At 33.2% G+C, this 12434-nt stretch overlaps 1 protein-coding gene across 2 annotated transcripts in view; it reads right to left on the bottom strand.

Annotated features, from left to right (window-relative positions):
• The window catches only part of LOC113853730 (alpha-N-acetylglucosaminidase), a 70528-nt gene extending 61592 nt beyond the window's left edge, over positions 1-8936 (bottom strand). Inside the window, exons 1-7 of one of the 2 annotated variants that reach the window (XM_027484301.1) lie at positions 8577-8936; positions 7951-8024; positions 7335-7546; positions 6529-6650; positions 5587-5672; positions 4689-4783; positions 4397-4478 (exon numbers count right to left, since the gene is read on the bottom strand). In XM_027484301.1, the coding sequence (XP_027340102.1) occupies positions 4397-4478; positions 4689-4783; positions 5587-5672; positions 6529-6650; positions 7335-7546; positions 7951-8024; positions 8577-8786 (881 nt within the window). In that variant the 5' untranslated portion in view covers positions 8787-8936. The remainder of the gene's footprint in view (positions 1-4396; positions 4479-4688; positions 4784-5586; positions 5673-6528; positions 6651-7334; positions 7547-7950; positions 8025-8576) is intronic. The other variant, XM_027484302.1, reaches the window with a different exon arrangement.
• Between the last annotated feature and the right edge of the window lie 3498 nt (positions 8937-12434).

Genomic DNA, 12434 nt, shown 5'->3' with positions numbered 1-12434 from the left:
TCATCTTCTTCATCTCTAGTCGCCTTTTTCATCTTTGGCGATGCATTTTGACGTGACCAAGACGTTTCTGGTCATATTCATCTCCAGCAAAGCTTTTGAGGTGATCATACGTTTTCCAGTTGTCTTCTTTGTCTTCGGCGAAGTTTCCGATGTGACCCAAACATTTTTCGGTGACTGAACACTTTGTTTTCTATTTCCCTTTGCTGTTTATTATATTTCCTTCTCTGTTTTGTTCCAAATATGCGTATTAATTTTATATTTTTCAGCATATATATGTGTGTAACAGTGTCACTTAATTTATATTAAGTATATTTATAACTTGAGAATAGCGACTATCCCACTATCCTACAATAGCATTTTGAGGTCAGTAGCTCCCCGCCACTATCCTGGATTGACTACTATGCACTTGACATTGCAACAACGTTTTGTTTCTTGCTCCTCCAAGTTACCAAATTGTACAACTCTTGTGAGAATTAAACATTTAATAAGCCTTTCTGTTTATTCATTGTAATTAGTAGGAGCTATTCTATTCTATAAATATTAGGATTAGTCCCTTATACATGTAATTGTTATGTAATTAGTGAGAATAGAATTTGTTGTAAAATATAATTAGGAGATTTGTTCCATAATTAGGACAGATTTGGCTGATTTGATTTTGATGAATCCATATTTTGACTGATATTTTAGCATAATTCTAACACAAATGATAAGAAAAATATATAAAGAAAGCAGAAAAACTTAGAAAAAGAGAAGGAATTGAATTTTGTTTACATATGTAGTTATTTTAGCAATTGTGAAATTTTTGCTTAGGAATTAAGTTTTTAATCTTGTTTTTGTAGGAATAAATTGAGCAAGGATCATATTCATGGAAGTTTGATGACAAGGAAGAGGAAAGAAGCAAGTCTGGACTCCAAAAACTCAAGAATAAGAAATTGCAGACTGGGCGTGATCACTATTGTCAGTGAAAGTGATCAGTTCAGACCTCAAAGAAGAAGTGAAGCCTGGGCATTACCACTTTTATCATTAAAAGTGATAGTTCCAAAGAGGCAAAATATCAGGAAAGCTCTGCGTAACCACTATTGTCATCAAAAGTAATCGTTCCAGAGAGTCTTCAACTTGGCGAGCTGCGCGTAGTCACTTTTATCAGCAATAGTGACAACGCGCAACTACCTTGGCTCTGCGTTATCACTTTTATCATCAAGAGTGATAGTTCCAGAGAGCTCTCAATATCAGGAAAATGCGCGTGGCCACTATTTCTGGGAAAAGTGTTAACGCGCAACCAAAAACTCTCTGCGTAACTACTATTTCTCATAAAAGTGATGACGTGAAAATCTGGGAAATTTTATAAATACCAGAAACGATCCGGAAAAAAGAGATTCTGTTCATTTTCCGTTTTTTTAGTTAGTTTCTGATTAGAGGAAGTGAGAGAGAGGAGTGGGGATTCAGATCTTGGAGCTTCACGAAGAGGAATTGGAGTGGAGCAAGCTTCCATGGCGTTTCTGAGTTTCTTCTTCTCTTCTTCTCTTTCTTTTTCTTCTTCTACTGCCATGGCTGTGTAATTCGTTCATAGTTAGGGATTGTAGATCTGAAATGAACATGTTGAATTGATTTGGATCTGAATTTCAAGCTTTGGAATAGATTGAGTGATTGATTCTGAACTTCACGTGGAAATTGAATGGAAATTTGATTAACTAAATTCAGAGGAACCTTTGTCAATGGAAATTGAATTTATTCTTCAGATCTGAACCAATCACCGAGATTTTAGTTTTCTTAGGGATAAGGAACTTTGATCTTGCAATCTTTTGGTTTCTTACACTTAAAGTAACATTGAATTGAATCAGATCTAAGGAATTAGAATGGTTTAATTGAATGTTAGGTTCACTGAGTTAAGGAATTAACCTCTGAATAGTATAATGTGAAAATGATTGTCATTCTTTCCAATTGCTTGTTAATTCAGAACTTTATTGATTAAACATTGGAGTTTTGGTGAAGTAATTCCCTAGCTATGGTTTCTTCCTCTGTTATCACATAATTGTGTGTTCATTATTCTGTTTTCTGCAAGTTCATTTTACTTCTAATTGTTCTAGTTTCTGTTACTACATGTTACCACTCTCATTACAAATTCGAAAAAGCTTAAATGGTTATAATTCTATGAAGTGATACTTGAATCTAAATTCCCTGTGGAGACGATATTTGGATCTTAAATTTACTCATCACTTGCTGCAATTCTAGTGCACTTGCTAGTGTTAGATTGCGAACAACAGATTTGTACAGTTTTTTTATTTTTTCCTTAATTAGGAGACTAGTAGTCTATATAAATGTATTTTGTACAGGCTCTCAATTAATTAAGCAATTCAAATAATATTTTGTTCCTTTTTTCAAGTGAATTTATCAAATTAATTTACAAGTCTTATTAACAATCCATGTGCGATAATATCTTGGGATCCCTTATATTCCCGAATTACTTGTTAATGGATGCACTTGACCAATTGTGAACAAATCCCAATGTCAAACTTCTACCAAGTTAAAGAGCTATTTTCTAATCCGAAAATGTTAACGTGTGGCTTTTACTCTTTCTTGATTCTATTTTGGTTGGTCAAAGCAAAGCTAAAATCTCTCTTTTAGTTTAGTATAAGTAATTATTGTTTCTTAGAATTGCAAGTTTCTTACAGCAATTGAAGGCAAAGGTAGGAAACTAGAACTGTATAAATTGGAGAGCTTCTCGACTTGAATAATATCACCATTTTTTATATTCCAATTCAAAGCATAGTCTCTCATAGAGGAAAATTGTTAACTTCATATCTTCTCTTTGTATTCAGAGAGTATCGAGTGTATACACCGGTGAGGAAATACTATGAGGTATTTGGGGTGTATTTGGGCTATGGGATTTGAGTGTTGTGTGTGACCAATTTAGTTCTCCACATTACCGCTTTTGAATATATACATGTTAATTGTCGTTTCTTATGGCTATACGCTAAATCACGTTCGTCGTTACACATCCACTTTATTTTGGGCATTTATTATAACAGAAAAGGTATAGAAAACTAGTAGGAGACTGAATTATCTCACTTCACTCATTCAAAAATCTCCTTTGCAATTGGTTCGTAAATTAGTTTCTAAACTTTCCCTATATAGGACATTGGGATGAATTTATTCCCTTTCTAAATTATATTAAGGGAGCTACAAGAAAAAATTTATAGTATGAAGAAAAAGATTATAATTAAGTTGAGCTATTGATGCAAATTAGACAGGTTCTTCTATTTACAAGATGTCCTCTTCCAAGTATTGCATATTTATTAGTGATAAATTGTTAAAGTAACAAACATAATATTGGAAGATCAAGTGCATAAGCAGAGTATGGATTCACAACATCAGCCACCAGTTCACTTATATAGATAGAAGAGTTACTCAAAGAATTGAGGTTTGAGGAAGTGACACAGATACAGTCATTTGTGACAATCAAGCTACCTTACATATTGGCTCAAATTCAATGTTTCATGAAGGATGAAACACATTAAGATTGTCATTTCATTAAGGAAAAGATATCTAGAGACAACACCACTACCTTCATCAATACAAATGATCAATTGGAAGATGTCCGCACTAAGTCAATAATAGGTCCTCAAAATGTATATGATTTATAAGTTCCAGATTAAGGGAGAGTGTTCAAAATGATGTAAATAAGGTAATAATAAGTTGATTATGCAATTAGGGACATCATGTAATTAATAGGTAATGCTAAATCATTGTATAAATTAGACTATATATATATATATATATATATATATATATATATATATATATATATAAAATTTGCCTTGCTGTGTATTTGAGACATAAATTCATTCATATCCTCTCTTGTTCACTCTTTCATAAAGATACTTAAAGAGAGTGTTCAAAATGATGTAAATAAGGTAATAATAAGTTGATTATGCAATTAGGGACATCATGTAATTAATTAGGTAATGGTAAATCATTGTATAAATTAGACTATATATATATATAATTTGCCTTGCTGTGTATTTGAGACATAAATTCATTCATATCCTCTCTTGTTCACTCTTTCATAAAGATACTTAAAAAGTGTTTCTAGCTTATTAATTTCAACTATCCTTAGATACTTGCTCCTAAGAAATGAATCAACTTAAGTTCTATCATGTACTATCCCCAAAACACTAAGTTCCAGTGTAATAGAACAAATAATGTTGAGCCACAAGCATCACGATTTCTATATACTAGAAAAATAGCAATGTTTTCCTATTTGCCTAAATTCAACATACTTGTTTGGAATTCTAAACCTAGGTCATACAAAGTCATGCAATGGATGCAGCAAAAAGGTAAACCCAACATGACTTTCCCAAGAAGTGAACTATCACATAAAAGCAAAGTGAAATACCAGTCACCAAGTCTAATTATTTTTGCCGTAGGGAATATCTTTGTCAAAGCAGCTGGAACATTCCCAGAGAAGGATGGCAGCACTAGAATACAAAAACTCAATGTTAAACCAGAGCACTAAATTTAGAAATGTAGCACAACATTTTGAGACTGTAAAACCATTTTCCCCTCAATTAATCTGTGATTCTGTATGCCTTAGAGAAAATCACCAACCATATTTAGATACATGTATTGGTAGCAAACAAAATGAAAACTTGAAAGACAAATCTATATGTTGTACGTTGCAAATATACCTGGAGTCATCCCCAGCTCCAACATTCGAGAAATTATCTGTTTCTGTAAGACCAATTGTTGATCTAACCAATTTTGAGATAAAGGTCCACCCCACCTGTGGAAAGATACAACTCATTAGAAACCAAAACACATTCAGTTCAAAAGTGTTATTACATGATCTAACCCCAATCCCTAAAGTTTAGGGCTCAACTTGATTAGCAATTTATTTGTAGTTTGATCATTGAGTTCTGTTTCCTTATTTTTGTTTAGTCAGCCTTTCAATAAAGATATTATGAATGATGTTTGTTAACATTTTACTAGCCTAATGTCTTTCTTTGATTTAGGAGATTTAAATCAAAAATTAAGGAGAAACAGCCGCAGGTCTTTAGTCAAGTTTTTTCTTATACATTTATCTGATAATCTGACCTTAAATTCTGTTCTACTACCCAATTTGACCCAGAATTTGCTGTCCATTAGTAAACTTACCAGGCATATGAACTGTATCACTAATTTCTCCTCAAATAGTTGCGAATTTTAAGATTGGAATCAGGGAAGATGATTGGTAAAGCTAAGGAATGTGCAAAGCATTATATCCTTAACAGTTCTGACAATCCTAAAGAACAAGCATTATAATTTTGCTGCAAGTAGCATATCACTTTCAGTTATTTCAGCTTTACTTAAAAAACATGGTGTAATAGTTTTGCTGCACTAAAGATTAGGTCATCCAAACTTCAAATAATTTTGAAACAATACCAAACAATAACTCTTTTTCCTTCTTTTTGCTCTAAGCATTATAATTTTCATAACATTTTGTCAACGCAAAAAATATTCAGCAAGGACTACCCCCCCCCCCCAACAAGATTATTTAAATAGCAAGACTATTTCTGACAATGGGGTTTACTTACTGCTTTTACATACCCATGTAAATTTCCCATGCGAGCCCAAGCAAGGAAAGCAGGTCCACCAAAGAAATTATTCAAGTCTTCTGAACTAATGTTAAAATCCTACAATTAGAAAATACTAGTCAAGCTGCTATTCAACGAGAGAAAAATATTAAGTAGTTAAAGCAAATTATTCATGTGATAGTTCACTTGTATGGCTAAAGCAGCATATTTATGAGTTAAAGTTTTGTGAGGTAGGACCTATGAGGCTTATTTGTAATAACCAATCAACCTTACACAATGTCTCTAATGACCAACTGGCTGAGATGCTTACTAAGTCACTTCAAGGTCCAAGGATAACATACATTTGTAACAAATTTGATGCATATGATATATGTGCACCAGCTTGAGGGGGGGTGTTGAGAATCTATGTATTTCCATTGTTAATATAGTTACCATTCTTTCCTTTTATATAGAAATCTGATTGATTATGTAAATACGGTAATTAGGGGTCAGCTGTAATCACTCAGTCAATCCCTATAATCAGGGGATTCAGTTTGTATAGAATGTAATTATAAGGACTGCTGAAGGACAATGAGAAAACTAATATTTTACCCTAATTAGTTTTTGTCCTTCTGTCTCAAGTGTTAAGACATTCTTGAATAAGATTCTTCTCTGTTCTTGTTAATTTTTGGTTCCAATGTTAATCAAAAAACTTGCATTTTGTATGACATCATTAATAACAACATAAATAAAACATTGAATTTCTAATGTCCATAACATGGAGCTCATTACAAAAATAATTTGAGTAAATCATATCTAACAGAGTAAAAAGTGGTATATAGCACTTAATCAAAAAATCTATTGGTATTTAAGGATTCTAGGTATCTTTAACATGGTTAATGTCTTCAAACAAAAAAATTCATTTTTCAACCAAGCTTTATCCAGAAACCAACAAAAAATGCAAATAGCACTTCACCTTAAAAACCTTTTGCCAGATTGCTTCCTGCCCAGTAAATGCCAAGGGCAGATTCACCCCTTGAAGTGCCATCCAGTCTATCTCTTTTTCCCACCTTACCCAGTCCCACCAAACATATGAATCTGCAAAGTACCAAGAAGATTGTGATATTTCATAAGCTTACACAAAAGAAGCAACAGGTTGTCCTCAATTTGTATGGTGCCCAATATTTAGCTTATGATCTTTGCTGTAATGGCATCCCCCCCCCCCCCCAAGGTCTGACTTCTCGCTTTCCCTTGTGAGAAACACATGTCAATTGAAAGTCCAATATTTCCTTAATCAGTATGGATTTGTAAGATAAACATAAACATGGGAAGACCAACTCACCCAACTTAATAATATTCCTTTAACTATACCGGAATTGTAGGCAGTGGCAGTTAGCAATACTGTAAAACTTAACTTCCCTCTGATTTTTATTAATCTCAACAGGATTTTGCATGGCAATTTTGAAATATAGTAAGTTTACAATCTTCTCTTTAACTGAAATTTGTTTAATCTACCCATTAGACCTTCAGAATATACTGAATCTTGTTTTTTGCAAGTAGGTTATTTTCCCTTCCAAATCAAGCCTAGGGACTTATTTGGTTGAAAATTTTCCATTTACAAATGGTAATTAATTCAACTTCTTTGGAATGACCAACTACCACTTTAAGCATTGCCACTTGTCAGCTACTGAACTACATCAGTTCAAATTCTCAGTCAGTCATGCAGTTCAGAAAAATGTGAGAGAAATGTATTGTTCCAGGAAAGTTGATTTTGATACTCACAACTAGAAGTCACAACATTTTGGTAATAATTCCATGGAACAGGGCGTTTAATCTTCAGACCCTCATTATTCAAACGGGGTAGTGACCCTGGCTCAGGGACTGAAGCTGTCTGAATGCCACCTGTCTTATCCCATGAGACGTGTACACTGCACCAATACTTCAGATACCAATGGAGGCCAGATGCAATCTCAACAGCTGTGGTTCCTCTAATGCTGTCAAATCAGTATGCATGACAATCTCAGATAACATAATAGGGAGGAAAAAAACTGATCAGGTGATCATATCCACGAGCAGATAACTAATGACAGTTAGAAACCAACCATAACATTAATAACCTTCTAAAATTATACCACAATACAATGCCAGAATTTTTACCACATGATATATAGAGCAAAACACATTGGACCAATTAATTTTTGAGAAACTTCGTCAAGAAAGTTATTAGCATTTTACACATGAAAAGTAAGTTAAATTATATGAAATGCAAAAGAAGAAGAATTAAATGAAGTTGTAAATAAAAGAATACATCCATCTCATAATTTTAAGGAAAATTTTCAGAAGGAATTAACAAACAAATATTAATCATAATCTGCAGCATAAATTTCCCTTGACATACATAATCTCAGGCCCATTCTGGCTTGACTTCTTGTGATTATTTATAAGAAAACAACTGTCTCCGCCACAGACCTCCTGAAAATTATTAAAAAACAAAACACATTCTTAGATTCAATCATGAAAAACGAGGGCAGATGCAGACTCTAACTACTTTGGCCGGTTAAACAGGATAGTCATTGGTGCTTCCAACAAAATTAGCATGTAAAAGTGACTGTCACACATTGATGGAATGGATTATTATACGCAACTTAGTCTACAAGTACACAAGTATACAAAATGCGAGAACATCGGGTCAAGAGAAAAACAGGTTAAGAACTATCTTGTCAACAACAATACAGCCTTTCTGAACACTCAATCAACCATTATAAAGTAAACAGTTAAGACTTTAAAAACATCATAGAGAGGTTACTATTTTGTATAACTTAACAAACAACCTTTTTATTTTAAGAATGGTCACATCTAGCCACATAAAACTCCAGACACTTCATTTTATTTCTTCTTTTGCATACTAACCAACAGAATCAGAAGAAAAATTCCTTCTTTTATTCTGCATAACTATAACAAAAACTAAGAAATGGCAAAAACCAGACAAACATAAGATTGAACAGAAAGGAAAAGGGTAAACACCTTAGAAACTATCTTGAACTCGAAACTGGATAAATGGGTAGGAAGCAATCTTTTCAGAACACCAACAACTGCAGCTTCTTGCACCGATGGAGGTGCCCTGTTGGAATCCAAGCGCTGAAGTAAAGGTTTTATGGCTTCATACTTAGACAGTGCCACAGGCAGTGAAAGCGTTAGAATCAAAATCAGAAACACAAACTCCAACTTCAACATTGTTCTTCCCGAAAAGGAACGAGCATGTAAGAAAGAAACAAAAGTCTCTGTCTATCTTCTATCTCCAATTTCTTCCTTAATATTTGTTATTATTTTGTTCCGACAGCCACTAGCCAGCACATTAACCATGCGTCCAATATACATGGCTATACACAAGTATTCGCCCTGCTCTCCAAATATGTTAAAAATAGTTTACTCAGCAAAAAAAAAAATAAATAAATAAATAAATAAATATATATATATATATATATATATGTGTTAAAAATAGTTAGCTTACTTTTGAGAAAATAATTAAATTATTTTAAGTTTATATTTAATTTAAATTAAATTTTATTATCGTATTATTTACTAAAATTTAAAAATATAATGATTAAATATATAAAAAATAATAAAAATTTGTAAGAATTTTATATTAAGGATGAATATAAATTTTATAAAAACAAATCTTATAAAAAAAATATCAAAAAGAACCACATATTCATAATTTAAATACAAAAAATAATATATGATTTGCATAAGATAGATAATAATGTTTATAATGGTAAATTAAGCAAGAATGATTCTGCTATAAATAATGAATTTATTTTTATAAAAAGAGACTTTTTTCTTTATTTTATCAACTAAGAAACCATAATCATGCTTTGTGGGATTAAGGTGACTAATTGGGGAACCTAGATATTTACCAAAATGGGCAAAATATCTAATACGAGACTAATTTCTTGGGATAAAATAAAATCATAGTTTTTGAAAAAATAAATTAAAAATTTATTTTTATTTATAGATAACCCATAGGCAAAGTAAAACTCACTTAGGAAAGAACTAATCACTGCAACATTATCTTTATTCGCTTTAGCAATTAAAACAATATCATTAACAAAAAAGAGGTGAAGGGAATTAACTTCCTTCCTAAAGGGCTTTTTAGCTAACATCCAAGGTCCAAATTGGTCCTTATATTGATAGGTCATAATTAAGTTCTTGATTCCCTTAGTGTTATTAGACATTCCCCTATTAGCAACTACCATTCTTTCTCCCTTATTGGCATCCTAACAATACTCACCCTCACTCTGGGTAGGACTATTAGCACACTATTCTTGTTTGTGCCTATATTTACCACATTTAAAACATATAAGTGGAGTCTTTCATATTCTACCTTAAATTCTTGGTCCAGAACTTTGAAAGTTGGGAATAGATTCCTTCTTAGGTCAATTTCAATACATATCTTAGCAAATTTTCCTCTAAAGATCAGTGAGGTATGGGGATCAACTTTCAGTACTGACCCTAAATAGTTTTCTACTTGCCACAGAAATCTATTGTTATGAAGCTCTATGGGTAAATCAGGTATACGCACCAACACCGCTATCTTTCTCAGGTTATAATCTTTGGATCTAAGCAAGGGTCTTCATCTCTAAACCAATAAATAATGATCTAATATTAACTAAGACCCTTCAAAAAGGACTTGCTTGTAATCCTCTATGTTTTCAAATTTGACTAGGAAAAAATCATTATTTTAAGTCAAAAAGTTTTAAAGCCTCTTCCCCCCAAATGTTATCAATTTTCTGGTTTAAGTAGCTAAAGCTAATTGATTTACCTAAGAGTTTAACAATCATTGCAAATTTTCAAAGAGAACACCAATCTTTATAATCAACTAAAGGAATTTTAATATTAAGACATTAATTCTTAGAGTTTTCAGGCAAATCAAAATTATCTTTAGTCTCAGAGCTAATATTGAAGTCATCCAAAGAAATTTCACTATTTCTTCATCATTAAGAGTTATATGTAGGTCATTTGACTCTAAAACTATATCTTTATAAGTGCAAGAACTAGAGAAACTAGGTTTAGAAGACACTGATTCATTTTTAAGTTGGCAAGTCTCTGGTCCTCCTGCATGTGCAAGATCTTCACCTCCATTAAGGTCTTTCTGCCCTTTTTTGGTGCTCCAATCCATGAGATCCAACTCTTCTATGGACCATTTTTCAGCTTCGTGGCACTCCATTCCTTCAGGTCCACTAGAGTAGTGGAGTCAAGGCAGAACCCCTTCCTCACGAGCACCTTAAATATTCTCCCTCAACGTTGAAGTCTCACAAATCTCACAGGATGGCTAGGGAGAGTGATAAATCTATAATTAGGCCTTCTTTTACAACTCATATATTCATGTTTGGCCTTTTATTTTAATTGAATTTTACACTAATTTACATATTTAATTGTGCAGTTTAGTATAAAGAGGGCACAAGTAGATTTTGGGTGCGTTTTAGGCCCAAATTGATGAAAGATCAAAGTTTTGCAATAGTCAGCATGCCCAGACCCTTTCAACAAGCTTCGAGCCCATGCACGGTCGTTTAAGGCCTTGCACGACCGTATTTATATGCAGGAACCCAATTATGAATAGCTTTTAGGGTTTTTCAATCCAATAAAAGAGAGACCTCAAGCATCCTGTTTAACACTGTGTACATCTTGGCTTTTGCTCTTTGATACATCTCTCATCTTGTCTCTCTTACACGGGATCGTTGACATACTCTTGATGAGACTTGGAGCTTTGAGCGACCATACTTGAAAACTGAGAACTCATCTATTCCTAGTTTGTTTTTCTCTATGGTTTTGTTTATGATTGTTCTAGTTCTTTCTTTTAGCATGAGTAATTGTAACGCCCCGAATTTTTGGTAATATTGTTTAATTATTAAGTATCTATATACATATATTTTTTATGTGTTGATTGACATAAAGATGATGGATATATGTGTGTAATGATGTGGACATGTATGAAAATGATTGTTGAAAAGTTCGTATGACATAGTTGGAGTGTAATGTGAATTATGATTAGACTGGAATAGATTGAATATATATATATATATATATATGTGTGTGTGTGTGTGTGTGTGTGTGTGTGTGTGTGTGTGTGTATTGATGAATCCATATTTTTACTGATATTTTAGCATAATTCTAGCTCATTTAATAAGGAAAATATATGAAGAACTCATTTAATAAGGAAAATATATGAAGAAAGCAGAAAAACTCAGAAAAAGAGAATGATTGAAAGTTTTAATTCAATTTGTAGTTATTTTCGCATTTGTAGAATTTATGCTTAGTTCTTAAGGAATTTATCTTGTTTTGAAGGAATAAGCTGAGCAAAAGTCATGGAAATGGATCATCAATGGAAAGGAAGAGGAAGAATGGCAATGTTGGACTCCAAAATACAAGAATGATGGGATGTAGGCTGGGCGTGATCACTATTGTTAGTGAAAGTGATCATTCCAGAGCCTAAATGAGAAGAGGAGCCTGTGCGTAATCACTTTTAGTTACAAGAGTGAGCGTTGCCAATGTGCGTTATCACTTTCGCCAGCGAAAGTGAACGTTCCAGAGAAGACTCTATTCCTGAGGAGCTGCGCGTTGTCATTCTCGCCAGCGAAAGTGAGCGTTCCAGAGGCACTTGTATCAGGACAGCTTGCGCGTGGTTACTATTACTCACGAAAGTGATCACGCGCAGCCCTTGACCTCCCGCGTTGCCACTATTTTGAATAAAAGTGAATGTTCCAGAGAAGCCTTCAACCCTGCAAGTTGCGCGTGGTTACTCTTGCTCTTGAAAGTGAACACGCGCACTACATAAAGCTTCTGCGTGGTTACTCTTGTGAAGAAAAGTGACAACACGCAGAA

Source organism: Abrus precatorius, unplaced genomic scaffold, assembly GCF_003935025.1.
Source record: "Abrus precatorius isolate BTA unplaced genomic scaffold, Abrus_2018 Scaffold11, whole genome shotgun sequence".
Taxonomy (NCBI): domain Eukaryota; kingdom Viridiplantae; phylum Streptophyta; class Magnoliopsida; order Fabales; family Fabaceae; genus Abrus; species Abrus precatorius.
Note: the sequence above shows the minus strand (reverse complement) of the source record. Positions and strands in the feature narration are given on the sequence as shown.